General features: G+C 49.3%; 1 protein-coding gene across 7 annotated transcripts in view; it reads left to right on the top strand.

Annotated features, from left to right (window-relative positions):
• The window catches only part of SSBP3 (single stranded DNA binding protein 3), a 184,569-nt gene that overhangs the window by 147,762 nt on the left and 15,298 nt on the right, over positions 1-21,509 (top strand). For 2 of the 7 annotated variants that reach the window (XM_006839806.1, XM_006839803.1), the window contains 4 exons: positions 9,637-9,696; positions 13,627-13,693; positions 13,786-13,862; positions 20,695-20,759. In XM_006839806.1, coding sequence (XP_006839869.1) covers positions 9,637-9,696; positions 13,627-13,693; positions 13,786-13,862; positions 20,695-20,759 — 269 coding nt within the window. Of the gene's footprint in view, positions 1-8,612; positions 8,694-9,636; positions 9,697-13,626; positions 13,694-13,785; positions 13,863-20,670; positions 20,760-21,509 lie in introns of all 7 variants that reach the window. The other 5 variants (XM_006839805.1, XM_006839802.1, XM_006839800.1 and 2 more) reach the window with 4 other exon arrangements.

The raw sequence follows: 21,509 nt of genomic DNA, 5'->3' as shown, positions 1-21,509 counted from the left end.
CCAGTAAGGATGCACTTTGGGGCTGGCCAGCTGGACGTGACTCCTGGTTTTTGTTTTCTGTGATGATGGAATATCATTTTGTTCAAGACCAGTGGCCAAGAAAAACGGAGCTCAGTGGCTGGTGACGGTCCTAACATGATGCACGTTTTGGGGAGAGACCTAAAATTCAACTCTGCTGATCCCAGGTCTGACATTTGTTGTAGTTGCTCTCAACTGGATAAACCGTAGTGTCCCTGGACTTCAGTGTTTTCATTTGTAAAATGGGCTTAATTTTTACTGTTTCTATTTTATAGAACAAGTGTGAGGTTAAATTCAGATTATAGCTATAGGACTGTTTCTTTTTTTATTGAAAATGAAAAAAGACCTCAGTTTTCTCCCCATTTTAGTCCATCACCCAACTGAGTGAGGAATCAGCACACTTCCTGTAAAAGGCCAGAGAGTAAATATTTTTGACTTTGTGGACCATATGGTTTCTGTTGCAACTACTCGACTGCCGTTGTAAAATGAAAGCAGCTGTGGTGGGCAGTGTGCAAACAGTGGAGTGTGGCTGTGTTCCAATAAAACTTTATTTACAAAAACAGAGTGTCTGGCTGGAGTTGGTCTGCCATTTCCTGCTCTAGCTCAACTTGGTGGCCATCCTCTTGAAGGAGGCCCTTGGGCTACAGCTGACCCTAGTCTCCAGTCTAGAGATGCAGGAGAACAAGCCTGTACCTTGGAGGCAGGTTAGACTGGGACAGGTGAGCATGCATCCCGAGGCTCAGTCTTTCCATCTGTGTATGACATGGTCACAGCTGAAGTAGGGAGGAGGCAGGGAGCAGTGTGCAGAGGAACTGCATTAGAACTTGGATATATGTTTTGAAACTGTTGTCTGCTGGTTCTGCACCTCTTCAGGGAATGTGTACCTGGAACCAAGTTCATAGACATTTCTCTGAGCACTTCCTGTGGATGTCCTGGCAGACACTGGATGGGGCCATCCTTGGAAGCCAGGTGCACAACTGTGCTGACCTGTGCCCTCCAGTCTGCCCAGGGCTCTCCCTGGCTCTGGGGGCCTTTGCTCAGGTGGAAAGTATTGAGCCTTCTACCCATCGATGCCCAGAGTGGGCATGGGTAGCTTAAATACCCTAGTAGTTGTTTATGCAGAGTGACCCTAAAATACCTGGCGTACATTCCGGCTCCGTCTACCTGGTGACTCACATGCCATGTGTGCCCTGGCAGGCCACAGCACTCTTCACCTGAGAGCCATGGAGGTCACAATTGTGGGTTCCTCTGCTAGACAGCCAGGGTCCCCCAAGTCACTGGGAGCCCTCTGGGGACAGTGTCCAGGCCTGGGGGCGGAGGGTACTATGCACAAAGTACAGCCCCAACTACCACGTCACTGAAGACTGCACTTGTTTGGTACAGTCCAGCCCAGCTCAGCCACTGAAGACCTCCTATCCATATATATTCCAGGCCCCATGCTGGGTGTACAGGTTGATGGCTCCCCTATTCCTCTGACCTGGGATGCCCAGCTCTAACTCTGGCCTATACACACGCTGCTTCTTTCCCTAAGGGGACAGATTGAAGCAAGATAGGAAGGCATCTCTCCAAGCCACTGCTGAGTTCATTCCCACGGGTTGAAAGAGGAAGTAACTTTTCCTCCGATGAGCTGTACTTTAAAGTGACTCCTCCTGGTTCCCTCGGCCCCTGGGTGGTCAGCAGCTCCTCCTGCAGGGAGGCAGGGTGGAGGCAGCCAGCATTAGCATTGACTGGTACTAGTGGCTGTGTCTCCCAGGCACACCTTGGCCTTCTCCCCAGAACAGGCTAACAGTATTTTCCATCCGCATTTGTGTCCAAGGAGCAAATTGGATTGTCTGTCGCCTGCCTTTTGCCATGTGTATAATTAATGTAATTTTATATTCACTCAATTAAGGCGACACGCCCAACAGGCGTATTACACAGGCCACCAGTAGTGCGATTCCTCCTGTCCCCCAACTGCTGGTCGATAAAACCCACTCAGCCTCACTGCACCAGGGCCAGTAGCTCCCAGTGTCAGAGGGACAGTGCTGTGTGAAGTGTTTTATCTCTCAGTAACCTAAAGCTCAGCTCCGTTCCCCCAAAGGCCTTTTGAGAAGAAGAAAGCAGGGTGTTGGAGGACACTCAGCTTACTGCTGGTAAAGGTACTGCCTTCTGCTGGGATAACACTTGGCATTTTAAAAAGGACTGAGTTTATGCAGCCCCGTGAGTATAACCTGAACTGCTCGACCCACTTTGCAGATGAGCAGTCTGAGGCAGGGTCATGAAGCCAGAATTCCAACCCTAGTAGTCCGGGGCTTTCAAGACCAATGCTCTGGCCAATGGCCACAGCCTGTCCACCTTCACACTCTCCCCTGGATGCTTCTCTAAATCTGCAGAACCTGGGATGAACTCTGCTCGGTTTCTCTGTGAGGGTCCAGACAGGGAAGGCAGTTTTTTGGAGTGTCGGGGGGAGGGAGTGTATGCTTGGGGAAGTGGCAGAGTGTTTCTTGGAATATTAAAACTTAACACATAGCTTTTATTCACCTTTTTTACATTTGAAAAAAAGTGCAGATAAAGTTTTATCTGGTGGTTAGTTTTGAAGAGTTGACCTCCCATATCTCCAAGAGGACCAGCTTGGTTATCCTGTTGGTGTTAACTTTTCTGTCTGGTTTCTTGAACTCAGAGATGTTGGATGTCCCCACCCAGGGGCTCATTCAGTATGACTGTGGAATGCGGTGTGTAGTCACTCCTCTATCCGGGGCCTGCCTGGTAGACAGGCAGTAGTACTCCCCTAGAAGAGCCCAGCATCTATTGGGAGAGAACCCCACACAAGGACCCACCACTAAGAATGTCAGAAGAGGAGCACTCTACACTCAGCTCTTGACTGGTTAGAGACAAAGGTACCCTGAAGGAAGGAAACATAGTTTCAGCAGGCTGAGGAAGGCTTCCCAACAGACAGAGCAAGAGCCAGACAGAAAGTCAAGTTCCCTCTTCCCTGGGAAATGGGGAGTGAATGGCTGTTGGAATGTGAGGTTAGAGGGGTCTTGGAATATCGGGGACCTTTGTTGTCAATGTTTATGGAATGATCCCTGTCATGAGGAAACCAGTTAGGACAATGGTCTCTCAGCTTGTACTGGAGGAACTGGGATTCGTACCTGGGACTGTGTAACTCTGAAGACTGCCTCGCAGGGGATGGCTTCAGGTGAATTATGAGCACATCACCCAAAATGGTGGACCCTGCTGACCTTCTGAAATAATTTTCCTTAGAGACCTCCAATCTGTTGGGCCGGGAGAGCGTTTTCGTTCTATTCCCCTATCACACTGGTGCCAGTAAAGGCTTTTTCACTAAACTGCCAGTGTCCAGACTTCAGAGTTTTAGAGAAATGCTTCAGTCACACCCTTAGCAAAGCCTCCAGGGCCCACCTAAGTGGCTCTCAGAAGCTGCTAGATGTAATACTACCCAATAGTGAAATTACAGGAAAAAGAATAAAAAGGAAGTGTGGGAGTTATGTATCTCCAGTCGGAGAGCTTGGGAAGGGCTGAGTCGGAATGGTGTGTCCATTAACATGTCCTGGGTGCAGAGTGAAGGCCTGGACAGGAAGTGGCTGCATTTCCTGTGTCTTTTTTTTTTTTTTTCTTCAGTGACTCCTGCCCCTAAGCAGGGCTGTCCCTGTGCTAGGTTCTATCCCCTGTCCCCTGAGGCCCAAATTATACTCAAAGTTTCCTCCCTGTGGCCCTGTAAAGTGTAGTGCCATGGGAAGAGTTCTGAACAGTCAGACCTACCCTACGTCTTATGACCACATTGGGCCTCAGTTTACCTGTCTAGGGAAGTATAAGCAAAGTAGGCACCAGCTTTTCTTGCAGCCCATATCATTTTAAGCTGACACTAGAACCTGGCTTGTCACTGTGCCCTTATCATTCTCCCCAAGTCAGGAAATTGGTGCTCCACCTCCATGCCCCAGCATGGTGCCAGCTGGACCCACGAGAGGCCAGCCTAAGAACACTTTTGGGTGAATGGGATATACCCACAAGTCCTTCAGCCTCTAGCATTCATTCCTGCTTACACCTCACCGTCTAAGCCATGGAGGTGTTACCTGCTAGCTTGTAGAAAAGTAGCCAAGCCTTTTGTACTCTAGAATCAGACTTGACTTTGAATCCTGGCTCCACCACTTATAACTGTACACTTGGACCAGTGGCTTCACCTTTCTGAGCCTCCATTCCTGCACATACAGTGGAACTTACTACAAGGATATCAAGGAGTCAGTGTGTGCATTTGTTAAGTAAAGATAAAGACCATGCCAAGTGTGTGGTATGTGTAGCTTCTTTCATGTTTTAACTGTAATTGTCCCCATTTCATCAATGAGAAATGGAGGCAGGATTCAAACTCACTTCTTAACAAACTCCATTTTCTTAAACAACAGTAGACATGGCCGGGGATATACATGGTGTTCATGACGAGAACCCTAAGCTGTAATTAGGAGATGAAGTTCAACCGTCAACTTTATGGCCTTGGACAAGTCACCCTGTCCTGGGCCTCTCTTTTCACTCTGTAAATGAAAAGTGTTGGAAGGAAGGATGGCAGGATCTGTCAGAGGTACCTGGTAAGCAGTTGGCCTCGGGGCAGGTGCAGCTAGCGCTCTCTAAGCTTCCTGGTGTAGCCCATTATCTGTGTACTTCCTCTGTGGCATGTGAGGATGCTGGATTAGGTAGCACCTGGGACAGAAGCCTATGAGGTACTTTGGGGCAGGGGTTTCAGGGTGATGGGCTGAGCACAGAGGTTCCCTTGGCTACATAGGCTTTTAGATGCACGCTGGTGTGGCGCTGTGGGCTAATTTGCCAGATTGTAAAGTCATTTGAACTGCAAGGTCGGTGGTTCAAACACCAGCTGCTCCTTAGAAACCCTATACAGGGTCACTATGGGTCGGAATCTACTCAATGTCACTTAACAACAACAATAAAAAGATTTCAGCCAGTGGAAACCAGGAAGGTCCCCCCAACCAGGGAGTTGTCTTAAATGGGAAACTGGTGAGATTTTCAGCTTTGCGTGCCCCTCATTCACTTGCCTCCTGCCCCAGTCCTCTCCGCCTGCCTGCCAGATCTGTTCGGAGTTTGGGGGGAAAGGGAAGGTGGTAGCTTGGAGAAGAGATGCCTGCATCCCAACAAAGGTAAAACCCCCAAACAAGAGCCTTTTATTTTGGTCTGTCTCCTATGTCGTTTTTTGCCCAAGTATTAAGGAGTTGAAAAGCCACGAAGTTCATTTTCTTCAGACCTGCGTTAAGAATGTAAGCTGTGGCAAGAAGGTCACTGTTTGGTGTCCTAACAAAGCACAGGGCAGCGGGGTCTGTGCTGCTTTGTGGAGGTGGGATGCCCATCTGTCATCTTTGCAGATGCAAGTGATTTTCCCACATACCAGGCTCTGCTGAGAATGTGCTACACTGGGTGGGGTCCCCTCTGGTGTTTCACACGCTGTGAGAGACCCAGCCTAGGCACAGAGAACACAGTCCAGCCCTGTGTCAGTGTCTCTGCCATGTCACTCCACCTGGGGCTCTCTGTGGAGCTGAATGGAGGTGGCAGAGATGCTAAGGACAGAGCTTGGGTGGATAGGGGCAGCCCATTGGAGAAATAGTAGGTTTTCAACTCCTTGTGAGAAAAGCTTTCTAGTTCTCAGAGCTCCTATCGGTGCTAGGGCAGGATGTCCATGGAATATTGGCCTTTTGTAAGGACTGCTGATTGAGGGTCCGCCATGTGTCAGACACCGCTGGGTGCTTTACTTAATGTTTTCTCTGATATGAAATCGATTCGATCAATTAATCAACTTGCTACTAGCCTCCCCTCACAAGGGGGTACAGAGGTGTGAGTGACTTGCCCAAAGTCTTGCTGCTCACCCCGAGGAAGCGCTCAGAGCTGCCAGGAAAGGTTGCATTTCTCAGGAGGAAGAACTTTTCTTCTTGCCAAGAACTGAGGAGCCATGGAGCCCACCAAAGGCCCATTGCCCCCTCTTGGCAACTGGACCTCACCCCTGAGCCCTTCTCTGCCAGTCTTTTTATTTCCCCCTTTTGAAGGGTTGGCTTCAAATTATCTTATTTTGTTTATATTACACCCAAGTTTCGTGGTACAAAAGACTTGCAGGTGCAAATATGTCCCGCCTTCATTAACTTCCCCTCCCTTTTTAATTTATGTGATTTCAATTTTCCTTCCCTGTACTGTTAATTAGGGGACCCTCTAATCAGTGCCATTATCACAGTGGTATTCATGTTTAGGAAAGCCGCTAAACAAATGCTTGCAAAATTGCTAAATGGCTAATTAATGTCTGTTAATTAAGAAAATTGCTCATGGTAACAAACCATGCCGTTGCTGGCAGCCGCTAGAAAGACACACACTTGTTGAAATTAGTAGCGTGGCAGGTAGGGGAACATCTGCTCCGCAGGGCCTTCCGGAAGTGAGCAGCTTCTCTCGCTGGGCAAAGAAACTCACGAGCCCATCTTCAGCACCCCATTCAGGACCCTGTCCAGGCCCCACCATCTTTCTCTGCACACCTCTAATATCCTTCCATCCCATAGCCCACCACCTCCTCTCCAACCACAGCAGGAAGCTGGTTCCCTGGCTTCAACCAAGACTGAGGAAGAAACCCTACCTGGGTCTCTCAAAGATTCTCTCCTGGAGAGCGCAGTCTCTTTTTTATCTGTTTAACCATACCCATCCTCAACGCAAAGGAGCTCTGGTAGCGTAGTGGTTACGAATCCGGCTGCTAATCTCAGGTTCAGCAGTTCGAAACTACCAGCTCTTCCATGGGAGAAAGATGAGGCTTTCTGCTCCCGTAAAGATTTACAGCCTTGGAAACTCCGTACAGGGTCATTGTGAGTCGGAACCGACTCCACGGTACTTAACAACAGAACAACAATATCCCCAACACATGTTTTGAGTTTTTCTTAGAAGAAACGCCCAAGGACAACAGCACAATCATGGGCACGGCAACCATCACCAGTGTCCCCAAGTGTCCAGCCCCACGATGCCAAGGGCTAGGCAGGGAGGCGCGGGCACACTGGGACCCTTCACACTGACTGAAACCCACAGTAGGAAGTGCATTTGACATGGCATCCCAGAATGCACACATGGGTTTATATATTTACAGATGGGACAAAGGTTAATGAAAAATATCTGCCTAAAACACCCAAGGCTCTGGTATTTTTCTGTCCTATTTTTTATTCCGTTTTGGTTTTTTTTTAAATGATGGTTGCAGCCCACTAAATTGATTTTCACGACCCACTAATGGGTTGCAACCCACAGTTTGACCAACTCAGTGGTTTAAGTGCCTGTCTCTTCTGGAGGGTAGTAGAGGTCAGCGTAACCCGGGGCTTTGGAGGTTGGGTGGGAAACCCAGTTCTTCTATCTACCCACCCAACAGACACAGGCTTCCACCCCACCCCTGTTCCCTGAACTTCTGCCCACACCCCTGCCTATTCTAGAGCCTTGGACTGCAGAGGTGGGGTTGGGCCTTGGGACCATAGGGCTTCTTGTTCTGACTCTGCCCCATACCAGTTGTGTGGTCATGGCCAAGTTGCTTTATCCCTTGAGACTCAGTTTTCTCATCTATTAAAGTTTGTTGTTGCTAAGTGTCGTTGAGTGGGTTCCAACTTGTAACGACCCTATATAGGGTTTCGAGGAGCAACTGGTAAGTTTGAACTGCCAACTTTGTCGTTCCCAGTCCATTGCTGATCCTGTTGTTAAGTGTTGTCAAGTTGGTTCTAACTCATTCTGACCCTGTATAGGGTTTCTGAGAAGTGACTGGTGAGTTTGAACCTCCAACCTTGCTGTTGAAACTGATCTTACGGTCCAGTGCTTGTCCTAGAGTTACCTACAAGTGCCACAGAAACCCTACCTCACAGGACTGTTTTGAAGTGTGGGTAAATTAATGGACCATGAAGCCCCTGGCACTGGTAGGCATTTGGTAACTGTTCCTCTCTCACCATTATTTGTTCAATCTCTGGTGCCATCTCGCTCCTCTGTTCCTGGTCTTGTTCATCCATCAGTGCCTGCGGGGAGGCCTGTCTTAGCTCCCGACTCTCCTCTGTACACTCATTGCTTTGGGCCTCTCCCTCACCTGGATGAATCCTGCCTGGTGTTATCTGCAACCGTGTCTCTGTCCCTTTGGACTGTGAACTCTCTGGAGGCAGGAGCATTGCCTTCCCACATCCTCTGTGAATGTGACTTTATGTCCTCACCTTGAGGACTTGTCAGAGTGGACATCACCTGTACTCTCTGAGCCTATCTCAACTAACGTATTTAAACATGGCAAACTCTGTTCACGTGGTAGACCCCGTCTGAGCCCTTACTTCCTGTGTGGTTTGACAAAGTTGCTTGGTTTTAGTTTTTCATTCTTTCCAATCCCCTGTGAATGTACTGGTCAGCGCTTCTTTCCCCTCCTGCTCCTCATTCTACACCATTTGATCCGGTGATCCAAACAGCAGCTTCACCACTTTCCCTGCCAACCAGAGCCCACCCCCTCGCACGCCCGCCGCCCACCCTTCGTTTTGGTTTAATTTGTGTTCTTTTAAGCTTCTCCTGCGCTTCTCCATGTGCTGTGATCTATAACCTGCCTCTACTGTCTGGCCTCACAGGGTCCTCCGGGGTCACAGCCCTCGCCGCACGCACAGCCTCCACCTCACAATCCTAGCAGCATGATGGGACCCCACAGTCAGGTAAACACACTGTGGCCCGCCCGCCTACCAGCTGGCCAGGGGACGCGGGGCGCGGAGGAAGGAGAGAGCCAGCAGAGGAAAAAACAAAAATCAAAATGTGCTCTAGCCATAGCCTTCAAGTCTTTATTGACAAGCTAAGTGAAAAAAAAGAAAAAAGAATCTGCTTTTTTCTTTTTCTTTCAACAAATTTTTATTTAAGGAAAAAAAAAAAAAAAAGTCTTCGTTCCTTGGCCACCACACCCAGCTTGGATATGACACCAAAAGAAAAGACCAACTGTTTCTGCGACCTTGTCAGCCGCCTTTGCGATTTTGTTTTTGCCTCTCCCACTTTTGGTTTGGTTTTTGAGTTTGGTTAACCATTCGTTTGTAACCAAAGCTGCCTCCTTAGCTTTTCTTTGTGCACCCTTCCTGCTAAGAAAGCTTTCTTGCCCATTTCCCTGCATTCAGTTAGGAAAGCCCCCTACCCTGTTCACGTTGTGTTCCTGGACCCTCGCTCCCTGCCCCATCCCTCTTTGTCGTTGGATTTTGTGTGTGTGAGTGTATGCTTGCGTCCAGCTTTGTCTGCAGATCCTGGGGATTTTATTTACAAACCCTTATTTGTATTCTTTTATTTACCCTCGCCAAGAGCAGAGGTTGCCTCCCTTTGCCCTGCATTGATTTACCTGTTCTTTGGCGTCTTCTACAAAGTTCCCAACACTGCCCCTCCGCCCACAGTAGCTGTCTGTGAACTATGCAGAACCGGGACATGGGCAGTGTGCCGTGGATCTGTTGTTCCCTCTGCCTGAAGGAAGCTTGGCCCAGAGGGGAGAGGCCGCCTGGAGAAAAAGAGTTTAAAAGAGCATTAGTCGTAACAAAACTGGACTTTGTGGAGTGGAGAGCATTTGTGTATTTGTTACTGTGCGATGGTGCAGGCTATCATTGAACTGATTCCCTGTCATTGCAGCCTTTTATGTCACCGCGATATGCAGGCGGCCCCAGGCCCCCGATCAGAATGGGAAACCAGGTACTGTACCTTTTCATGTTCTCTCTCCCTTTACTTGGCTGCCCTTGGCCCCAAAGTCCAAAGTTAGACTTCCGGATCAGAATTTGGAAAAAGGATTAGCGAGCTGGATGGGGCGGGGCAAAGATGAGGAGGCTATTTACAAGGGGATCCCAAGAAAGAATGCACAGCCAGCACGTGTGTGCACACAGTGTTTCACCTACCTCTTCCCTGGTGGGCTTTTGGCAGCCAGTGCTGAACCCCAGTGGGGAGTAATAGGGGTGGGGAATGCAAGGTTTCCACTATTCTAGAGAAGGTAGTAATACCCCTGCCCCTCCTTCCCAACCCCTTCTTGGAAGAGGGTCTTCCTCCTTAATGAAGTTAATTGACAATGTGTTTTTTTTTTTTTTTTTTTTTTCCTGGAAGCTTTTGAGAATTACCAGGGCTGGTAAATGTAATCCTGCTATTAGGGGTAGAAATGGCCCATAGGAATGCTTAGATCAGGAGCCCTGGGTGCAGCGGGGCAGGACATTTGTGAGTTTTTCAGCAACATCTTATGGCTTTCCAGACCCAATTCAAAACAAGAAGGGATTTGTTCACATAATTGGAAAAGTGGTCTGTTTACGGGGAGGGCTTTGCAGCCTGGGGTCATGTCCTTACACTAGCCCATTAGGGTGGTCTGGAGAAATTGTCCCTTGTGCTGCCAGCCCTAGTTCATCCCATCTAAAAGATAACATGCTTAAAAGAGATTATAAAGAAATATCGGGGAAATCTCTTTTCATGAGCCCCTCCCCCATTATTTATTTATTTATTTTGGGCGGGGGGGGGGGGGGTGTATGCCAAAATATTTTTTTTCAGTGACTGCAAAGGCTCTTCAAAAAATCTTGACAGTAGCACCAGCCCAACCACCCCTAGGTGCCCTTGGACCTGGGATTTTAGTTGGCGGCTGGATCAGTGTTATATGAGTCTGTTTCCTTCTGGTCCTAAGCCCTGCAGAAAGCTACTGAGTGACCTGTTTTCAGGACCTTTGGCGAGAGATGCCTCTTCTTTGGACCAGAGGCCTCTGATTTTAAAGTTAAATGACCCAGGTCTTGCCTATCGGGTTTCCCACTTTCTGTTTTTTCCTAAAGTCCTTTGTTTGCTATATTCTCTGACATGATGGAGACAGGTTTACATAGAAGAATTAGAAGCTGCTTTTGAGCCAAAAGGGACCTTAAGATATATCACAGATGAGGAAACTGAAGGCCAGAGTGAGCTTCCCATGCTCTGGCTTCCTTCAGCTCCCAATCCAAGGATGTTTGCACTCCAGTGTACCCCATTCTGCTAGCTGCAATACCACCACCATCAGGTCGGTTCTGGCTCCTAGTGACCTTTAGGGTACACAGTACAACAGCTCCTTAGGATTTCCAAAGTTGTGAATCTTTGTGGGAGCAAATAGTTACATCTTTTTTTCCTTTAGAGTTGCTGGTGGGTTTTGAACAGCTGACCTTTCAGTTAGCAGCCCAATGCTTAGCTGCAATAGATAGTTATAAACTTGCTGCCCTGTGTTTTGTTTTTTAGGTAGTCACTAAGTAAGCCTTTGCCATTGCACACATGTCCTCTACAACAGCTTCCCTTCTGCCTACCCATGAATTCCCCTTGGCCTCAACCCCAGGGGGAGTCTAGAAGCTTCCTTAGTACCATCCTTGTGACCCTTGCTCTGGCAATTAAGCAACACAGAGAGGAAATGGGTAGGTTTCTCTATAGCAATTAAGCAAGAGCAAGTGTCCAAGCAAATGGAGAATAAATCCATCATCTGCTCCATGCATTGCAAACCAATGTTTCCAACCTCCCAACCTCTCTCCAATTGGAAAACCTGTGAACTCAAGAAATGTTTGTTTTCCCAAGAAGACCGTGCCCTGTGTGCAGTTATTACACCTGGGGACTTCTTGGAAAGGTATTGGCTAGAACTGTCAGTTGAGCAGTTGAACCTGTGTGTCACCTGCCTTGGTTCAGGTGGAGGAAGCAGAGACAGAGACTTATTCAAGCTCATATGGTACTCTATAAATTCACTTGTGGAGTGGTTAGACCAAGAGGCCACTGGTCTCATAGAGCCAGCCTCTCCCCACCTCCCTGGGTATGTAGAGAGAGTTTCAAATGAGTGTGGTGAGGTGGCTTCAGCTGGATTTAGATGAGGAGGGGGATTATCAGACAGCACTCCCACCCATGTCCCCATGGAATCTGCACCCAACCCAACTGACTGGCTTAGGTGGGCCAGTGGGATGTATTTCCTGGGCAGAAACATGTACTGTGCCTTACCCCATGGTGCAGGAGGAGGGAAGGGGAGAGCTGGTCCAGAGCACCTGCTTGCAGTCCCACACACAAGCTGTTACTTTCCTTAAGCTCTGTCAGTAGAAGGACCCCATCTCCTGGGTCTTTCTCCATCTCAGGATCACCAGTGAGGAGAGAAGGGAGAGAACCCCCTCATGTCAGAGCTCCTAGATGGCCCAGCTTTGTCCTGGAGTCCTGACATAGCAGGGTTAGGGAGTTCCAAGAAGAGCTCTGGCAGGAACTGGTGGTCAGCATTGGCCTACCTGAAGGAGGAATACTTGTCCAAGCCCCCATGCTTGTCTTCCATGATTGGATGGGACTGCTGGTTACTATACGAAGCAGAGGGTCCCAATGACCCAGAAGATCCCCATCCACCTACCTCAATATCCTGGGATCCCCCAAACCAGACCATATCAGAGGCAGGCCTCCCTCTCCTCTCACAGTCCTGTTATGAAAACTGAAAACCACAAGTCCCCAGGTGGACAAATCCTCCAGTGAGTCAAAGGGTGGGAACTTTGAGCAAGGAAGCAGGGCTGGGGGAGACTGAGAGGTTAGAGTAAGTCCAGGGTTTAAAGCGACTCAAGTCTCCCCAGGCAGGCGAACACAGCAAGTGCCATATGCCACTAGGTGACATTTGGGTCCTCCCCAGGCCCTCATTCAACTTTCCCTGATTTATCCCCTTCCCATTCCATTCTTACCTCTGAAAAAACCATGGCACAGTGTCCTTGTCCCTACCTCCTTCCGGGACCTGTGTGGAATTCACCCCTGAGCCCAAGCAGAGCAACAGTTCAGTCAGGGCACTGGGGGCATTCCTACCCACTCAGTCCTCAAGAAGCACTAGCGCTTCCAGGTCGGAACAGAGAGCTAGCTCTCTTCAAAGGCTTTTTCTCTCAAAGGCAAGGGCTTATGTGTAGTTCTGAGGGATGGGGGCCCCAGAAGCAAGCTTAATAATAATCGCACCAGTACCTGCCCTGGGCCTCTTGTGTTGGAGAGAGCGGGTCTTGTTCACCATCTCACTCCCCCCATCCCCTTGGGTTGGAAGGCGTCATTTCATGTGTTGGAAGAAGACAGGAAATTAGGAGACCTGAGTGGTTCTGCCAGTAGGGAATAGAGGACGCTTGGGTAACGCTTCTCGCCTCTGAATGATCTCTTCATCCCATGTTCCCCTTTAAAAATGGCCTCCCTTGGTTTCAGCTAGGGGGTCTTGGGCCCTGTGGTTTAGAGTTGGAGATAGATGCACAGCATCAACATGAGACAGAGGAAGATGAGTTTGATTTGAACTACAGAGACTAGAGGTGGGATGTTGATGAGGAAGTGTTCTTCTACCTCTCAGGGGTTTGTGGCAGGTACCCAGCCCACAAATATGGACAGGGCAGAGCGATGGTTCCTTTCCCACGAAGCACTGACCTGACCTACCCCCCTGTAGTTATAGCTCATGCGGCCCAGGCTGCCTACCACACCCTGGGGGGCACCCTGCTCTGGTCAGAAGGCCACATAACTAGTCTTAGGGAGACCATGAATGACCAAATGGTCCATTGAGGAGCTGGGGCAAGTGGATGCCGACTGTCACCTGCCCTCTGTCCATCTCCTCCCATCCCCTAGTTCCGGGGAGTAGCAGCTCAGCTCCTCCCGTGTCTCTTTCAGCCTCCAGGAGGAGTCCCCGGGACACAGCCATTGCTGCCCAATTCCATGGATCCCACACGACAACAAGGTACAGAGGGTGGGGCTGCCCCGGGTGCTCTGTGGAATCCACTGTCTGCCTCTGCTTCCTGCCCTCCATGACTCACCTGCTCTCTCATGCAGGGCACCCCAACATGGGAGGATCAATGCAGAGAATGAACCCTCCTCGAGGAATGGGGCCCATGGGCCCTGGCCCACAGGTAACCACCTTTCTGTCTTTCTGTCTGACTGTCCACCTTTGTGCACCCGCCTTTTCACCTCTCTTCACAGTCTGTTCACGGTGTCTTACCTCACAGGGGTGAAAGGAGAGGACATGTCCTCCAAGCCCTTTCTCTCTGCCCATGGCTGGGCTGGCCCCACAGCCAGGAACATCCCCTCAGAGTGGAGAGGCCCCCAAGAGAGTATGGGAAAGGGGCCTTCAAGGGAGTCTTGTAGTTCACAGCCCCTGAAAGGGGCTCTCATGCATGATGTGAGGAATTTAAAAGGCAAGGGGACTGATGTCCTAGCGGTGGACATCCCAAGACTTCCATTCTGAGAGGACCAGAGGCAGAGTGAAGGAGTGGCGCTCCTGGCTCTGCCTTCACCTCACCATTTGTGTGCCCTTGGACAGACCCTTTGACCTCTGTGGGCTCTGGCCAGGTTCCCCAGCACCCACCTCAGCCCAGAGTCTCTGCCAGTATTATGTACTGAGCTAAGATTTCTTTTGACCACAGGGCTCCATTGCCAAAAAGGACAGTTTGAACACCTGGAAAAAAATATTTCAAGCACCTTATATAGTACCTCTTGGAAGGAGCTCTGGTAGTGTAGTGGTTACGAATCGGGCTGCTAATCTCACAGTCAGCAGTTTGAAATTACCAGCTATTCCATGGGAGAAAGATGAGGCTTTCTGCTCCCGTAAGGTTTACAGCTTCGGAAACCCTATCCAAGGTGGCTATGAGTCAGAACTGACTCCACAGCACATGATGACAACAACAACAATGATATAATGAAGTAGTTGCTCCTCATGACCCAGCCCCATACCCCTAAGGAAGGACCACCGGACAGGGGTCAGACAGGCCATTCCTGCTCTTAAACATTCTCACTGTTGGCTGCCACCCTCAGACTATTTGAATGGAGCTCCTTTCCCACAGTAGCTGTGGCAGAGGGCTTGCTGCGTTCGTCCCTCCCTGGGAATTCTCTGGAATCTGAAAGAAGCTAAACTCTGTGGGATCTGTATGGTGAAGGGTAGAAGAGTTTTGTTTTATGGTGTCCTTTCCCTTCTTATCTGCCCTGGATGGAAGTCTGTGCTTGTCTCTCCCACCTCTGCTTGTAGATATTTAGGATTCTCTGGGCCACCTGCACAGGTTTCTACTTCCCCTGGGGGTTGAGTAGTACCCCTGAACCCCTCCCCACACACGTGCCTCCCTTTTGCAGGGAGAGGGTGGCTGCCCCACAGACCCACAATCCTCCACTTCATTCCAGAATTCTATTTACTGCAAACCCAACCCTCGGCTTTCTACACAGTGGTGGTTTGAACATCTGTGGTGTTGAAAGATTTTAGGGAGGTCCTTGTCATCCGCTGGCCCCATAATCCTAAAAGGAAGTAAGCGCACACCAATTGTAGCCCTGGTTTTCTTGTTTTTCTCTTTCCTCAAATCCCCCAAAGCCCATTGTTTCCACCAGCCACTTTTAAGCTGTTCAGAGTGGTCTTTCCTGCCATGCAGCCAGCTTGAGCTGACCTATGCAGGGCTCCCGACCAGTGACCCCATCAGTAGGGCCGGATCTGAGTCAGAAATAGCTCTTGAATCCTTTTGGCCTCAACTACGTGGTACACATACAGTTCTTGGTATTCCTTGGTGTAGAAAACAATGGCCTTGGATTTCAGAATGTCATGGGGGGAGCTGAAGTACAAGAAGGTGGGGGCTGAGGCAGGAACACTTAATTCCAACTTTTACTTCAATACACAATTATGTTTTCCGACTTGCCAACTTAATACCAACATTTAGGACTCTTATTGGCTTGGGTTTGGTGAATACTTTTGGTTTCTTTCCTTTGTTTTGGTGGTTTTTTCCTGGCAAAGACCATTTAACTACGGTTTGTTTAACCCATAGTTATATTGAAGTTCTAGAAGCTAGAAGTGGATGTTATCACACTGGCCACGGGCAGAATGTTCCAAAAGTCTAGCACTTCTTCCTGGCTTAGTGGGCATCTCATTGTATTAGTGTTCCTGACCAGAAGTCCGGCACATTCTGTCAGTGCATATTCAAGAGGTGTGGGTCCCAGAGCTTGGGATTTTGCTTTAAATGGGTCTCCTAGAGCTGTTTTCAGGTTGTGAGGTTCCCTTCAGGCCCAAGAAATACTCTAGAGGGAGAGTTCAGCTGACCCTCCCACCGCCTGCCCTGCTTGTATCCCCAACCTTAGGTTCCCGCCCCCACTTCCTACTGTGGCAGTTACACCCAGAAAAGACAGTGGCTTACAATGCACAAATACAGGCTCTAATGTACCTTCCAAACAGTGCTGCATTTTGTCATGTTTCATTTTACAGTATTTTATAATAGTGTGACCCCAACATGCTTTGCCCTTGTGACCACTCTGGATAAGGTACAGAAGGGCCTGGCATTTACGTAGGATCAGACCTGGCTAAGGGTGGTGTGTTGGAGGGGTTTCAGGGTCTGGGATCAACCAGGGCATCAGGCCATAGTGGGCACAGAGGGCCTAAAAGTTTGGGACTCCAGGGTGGACCATGGCTTCAGGTGGGAGAGGGCTGGATCCCCTGACTTGCCAGACTTCTGAGGGCCCAGCCTGGCCCTCCCAGTGTCCAGTGGGGGAAGGAGCTCTGAGGTTGATGCTGGAGAGGGTAGTTCTGACACCAGCGCAGCCAGCTTGGACCAGGGGTGCAGCCTGCTGATGATCTCCCAGGCTGGGGGACAAGGCAGCTGGGAGATCACAACCTTAGTATCACACAAGTAGGGTGTGTGTGCTCCATGATCCCACGTCCCATTCCCTTCCCGCAGGACCTGGGCTCTGCATGGAGCCCTTAGTAAGCATCACTGTATGTACAGTGTCACGCTGGGGCCCGATAGCAGGGGAAAACCTTCCAGCATGCTATTCCCACTGTGGGGTTTGATTGTTTTCAACCAGTGGCCGCTTCAGAACTTTGGGAACAAAGAAAGGTGCAGTGTGGTCGTCTCCAGCTCCTTTGTAGAATTCAAAGCTGGGCTGAGTGACATTGCAGGTTTTTGAGCCCGAAAGCCCATGGTACATTTCATCCGAAACATCACAGAGGCACCAGCAGGCCAGGCGTTCCTTTGCCCTTTGCCCTCACACCTCAGACAGCTTTCGCTCTGATTTTGTGAGGCAGCCAGTATCTACCCCCGCCACCCCGAAAGGTGATATTTTTCTCTTAATTGTGTTCTCATTTTTAAAACGTTGTGTGGATGTTAGTGTCAGACGGTAACCTTTGCCAAGTTTTCAAAAGCAAATGCAGTTAGAATGCAGCTGAAAGCACAGGGGTCCTGGCCAGCTCTGTGGAGTAGAGAGAAGATGAGCCAGCAGTGGTGCTAGTATTTGGGTGGGGCTCAAATCACCTCCGAGGCTTGTCTGCTTTGAGAAAATTTCCCAGGAAGACTGGCCCGGGATCCCTTGGGTTGATCCTGTGTCTCCCAGGAGAAACCCTGCTGACCTGAGACCAGTCCCAGCTCAATGCCTCTAAGCAGAGATCACAGAAAGATGGAAGGACTGGAAATCCTGCCCCAGAATACTTAGGGTGTGATGAGGAAGGGGTGGTACCCTTTGAGGAGCTTTCCCAGGCAGCCCCTTAGAGATCTCGTGGGGTGGTCCCAAGTGATTGGAGGGAGGGTTAGAGGGAGACAGTAGCCACAGGAAGCAACAGCAGCCCCCACCCCAGCCCCAGATTGCTCTGTCCCTATGCCCCTGGGACCCCTCAAAGAGCCTGGCTCCTCACAGAGTAGAAACTAAGACTAGTTAGGGACTTACTCATGGTGCCTCCCAAGCAAAGGAGATCCTTTGTGGAATGTGAGGCTCAGACCTCTCTGCCCAGGATCTGGGGTGCCCAAGGAAGACCCCTGTGAGTCTGGCTGGTTGTGGCTGTGCTGAGGACTCCCCTCTGTCTAGCTGGTCCTACGCAGGAGAAGCTGCACCCAAGACCTTATTTCAGCCTGACATCTACCCAACTTCACATGTGTCTTTGGGGTCTCCAGATGTCAACTGTGGAATGCAGAGACTCAGTGAGGTGGCTCCTAAAGGCTGGGCAGGATCAGGAAGCAGGATGGTGCCTGACACCACCCTTGGGGAGTGAGGTGTCTTTCAGGAGTGTGTCTCCGGTGGCCCTCTTATCCTCCCCACGCCCCACCTCAGTGCAGTCCCTTCCTCTGGGTGGGAGCAGGGTCTCACTCTGTCTGGAGACATTCCTAATGATATCTGTAGGTGAAGATTGGAGAAGGGATTTAATAGCTGCACGTGGGACCTCACAAGGGTCCCCAAAGACTTGAGCTTCAGTGATCCACAACACAGAATTTAGGACTTTGGGGTTTGTTCTGAAACTGTCATTCCAAGTCTGTACACACCCCTTAGAGCTTACAAAGCACTTTCAAGCCATCATTTCATTTGATCCTTACCAACTCCCACCCCACCCACCAAATATAAACCCCAAACCCACTGCCATAGAATCAGTTCCAATTGACTGTCCCATAACTTCGGTGCCTCAGTTAATCTTTAAGTTTGAGATGTAATGTATTCTCTTGACAATTAAATGAGAAGGTGCACATAAACCTGTAACACAGGCTGGCACAGAAAAAGAGCATGGTTTGCTGTCTATGTCACTTGTCCAAAGTCATCAGCAACTGGCCAAGCCAGGACTTGCCCTCCCAGGTTTTGGCCTTTAAAATATTTCAGGTTCTTCTCATCACTCCCCATAGCATTAGCTGTAAAGTGGGCCTAGCCCCTGCACATGGTCCAGTTGCTCTGTTTGCTAGAAGACAGGCCCACATCTCCTAGCTGTATCCAGCCCCAGGGCTCAGTCCTAATCAGGCAGCGGCAATGTGGATCCTGGCAAGCACTGACTACCTAACCTGGAAGTTGGAGAGCAGCCGTTTCTCCCCAGCCTTCCCACCCATCCGCCCCCGCTCCTCCTGACTCCAAGCCTTACTCTATGCCAACCATCTGGGCGTTTTTCCATTTCCAAGCCCCTTTGGGTGAATAAGCAAAGGAAGTGTCCTTGAGGCAGAGAACACCTGGCTAAAGAACCTGTCACAAGCATGATGTCACCTCTCACCAGACCTGTGGCTGCGAGTGTAGACCCGGGAATCACGCAGATCCAGGTTCAAACCCCAGTAGGGCCATTTGCCATCTGCATTACTGTAGGCAACCCCTCCACCCCCACTGGCCCTCAGTCCCCTATAACATGGGAGTGTACCAGCCTCATAGAGATGTTACAAGGACCAAAACCAGGTGCTGATATAAAACGTGTTAGGTGCTTACTAAGTAAAGGACAGCTAATGCTAACTGTGCCTTTGCCATTAAAACCCCACCAACCCACCTCCTTTCAATTCTACAAGGGCAGAGCTTAAGCAGCAGACAGACTAGTTTTCTTTTCTATGCGTTCACTTCTCCACCCTTTCATTGATTGGTTCACCTTAGACAGATGGGACACCCGGTCTGACACATGAAGTGACGCCCCCACTACCCATGACACTCACACACTTGTACACCAGTGTTCATCATAGCATTCCTCATAATAGCCAGAAGGTGGATACAACCCGAGTGTCCATCACCAGATGAATGGATAAAGTATAGCTTATCCATACAGTGAAATGTTGGCCATCAAGCGAAATGAAGCTCTGACACACGCCACCTCGTAGACTGTGCTAAGTGAACAAAGTCCAGATACAAAAGGACAAATGTTCCACCTATATGACATGTCTGGAACAGGCAAATTCCTAGAAAACAGGTTAGAGTTAATCGGGTAGGGGAGGTAGGAATGGAGAGTTTGTAGCAGTAACAGTTTCTGTGTGGGGCGATGAAAAAGTTTGGTTGTACTACATTGTGACTATAGTTAAGGTCATTGAATTATGTACGCTTGAAAGTAGGCTAATGTGGATATTTTTGTTACTTACATTTTACCACAATTTTTTTTTTTTTTTTTTTTTTGCCAAGTAGACTCCAGTGGGAGAGATGGTTATGTGGCCATAATCATAACTAAGAGATGAGGACTATGTAGAAGGGGATTGCCAAGCATTGTGGGAGCATTTATTCCTGCAACAAAATAATATGTGCAGAGGAAAGGTGAAGCAGCCTAGAATCAGTTGTGGTAGATGCCCCAGGTGAAATTCCAGGAATACCTGGTCCATACACTCTGGGACCTGCCCCACTCTGCCTCATGGATGTCAGATTCCCAGGAACTTGTGAGTTCTGTGTAGACTCTTCTCAAATGGAACGATGAGGCCCGTGAGTTGTAGAAAGGGGAGATTCCTCCTCTTCCCCTCGCATTGTGCCGATGCCTGACCTAGGCCAGGTGGCTTGACCAAGGGGGAATGGGGAGAGAGGGGTAACCAGGCCTGAGACACAACGGACTGGGAGCACGCCTCCCCTTCCACCTGTCCCACGCCACTCTCCTAGCCCCCAGCTCTCCCTCACAATTTCTAAAGCATTTATGTTTGCCAGATGAGTCCCATTACTAAGCCAGTTCTTTGTACCTGCCTGAGACCTATGGGGAACAGCATCTTCAGAGCCCAGAGGTGTGAGCGACTTGCTTGACATCCATGTGTTTTTTGTTTTTGTTTTTGTTTTTTAAATCATCTGAAGCTCCTGAAAATAGATTTAAAGCTGTGACTGTTCCTCTGTGCTGGCTTGTCATTGTCCCCATCACTCAGCCCCCACCCTCCCCCAACCTTTTTTTTAAAGAATGTATTATTTCTCATCAGTTCCTTTTCACAGACTAACCCTCTCACTTATATTCTGTCTGTTTTTCCTCCCTCCTTCTCTCTCCGGTTTCCCTTCTCCTTCTCATAGACTGACCCTTGGTTATCGTTGCAGAATTACGGCAGCGGCATGAGACCACCACCCAACTCCCTCGGCCCCGCCATGCCCGGGATTAACATGTAAGGCAAACACTGCTTGGCTGGCGGCTCAAAGCCCATGACTTTTTCCCCCCTGGAAACCTCCCGGAAGACTCGTTATTTGAGTAATTACCGGCACCTCTCATCAGTAAAATGAGGATGTTGAATCGGGTGATTTGAGCTTACCCTCATATAGCGTTTCTACGTGCCAGGCGTAGTCCTAAGAACACTGAGGATTAGCTCACCTAATCTTCATAGTAACCCTTCAAGGCAATAATTACCCATTGACAGATGAGATATCCTAGGCACAGATGGGTCAAGTAACTTGTTCAAGGCCACACAGCTTTAAGGGAGAGAGTCAACATTTGAACCCTGGGAGTTTTTTACTCCACAGCTTATACCATTGTCTGGTGTTCTCTCATGTGGTGGTAGTGTTAAGTGCCACTGAGTCGGTTTCTACCTGTGGCTGGTGGATTTTAACTTCCAGCTTTGTGGTTAGTAGTCCAATGCTTATATTACAACATTACACTAGGACTCCTCTGATGTGTTAATGGTTGCTAACTCCTTTTGGGGAAAAACCCTTTGAGAATCTGTGGACTCTTTCCCTATAAAGATGCATGTGCAAAGCAAATGTTAGAAATTTACAAAGTTCATAATCATTGAAAGGAATTTGTCAGTTACCATTCATGGCTCCACAGTACTAGCCTTGAGTACAGGACCCTAGAATTGTATGAAGGAGTTCCTCGTAATGATTTCTGGCCTCGCTGGCACCACCCCGTAGCATGTACAGCC

Source organism: Chrysochloris asiatica, unplaced genomic scaffold, assembly GCF_000296735.1.
Source record: "Chrysochloris asiatica unplaced genomic scaffold, ChrAsi1.0 scaffold00026, whole genome shotgun sequence".
Classification (NCBI taxonomy): domain Eukaryota; kingdom Metazoa; phylum Chordata; class Mammalia; order Afrosoricida; family Chrysochloridae; genus Chrysochloris; species Chrysochloris asiatica.
Note: the sequence above shows the minus strand (reverse complement) of the source record. Positions and strands in the feature narration are given on the sequence as shown.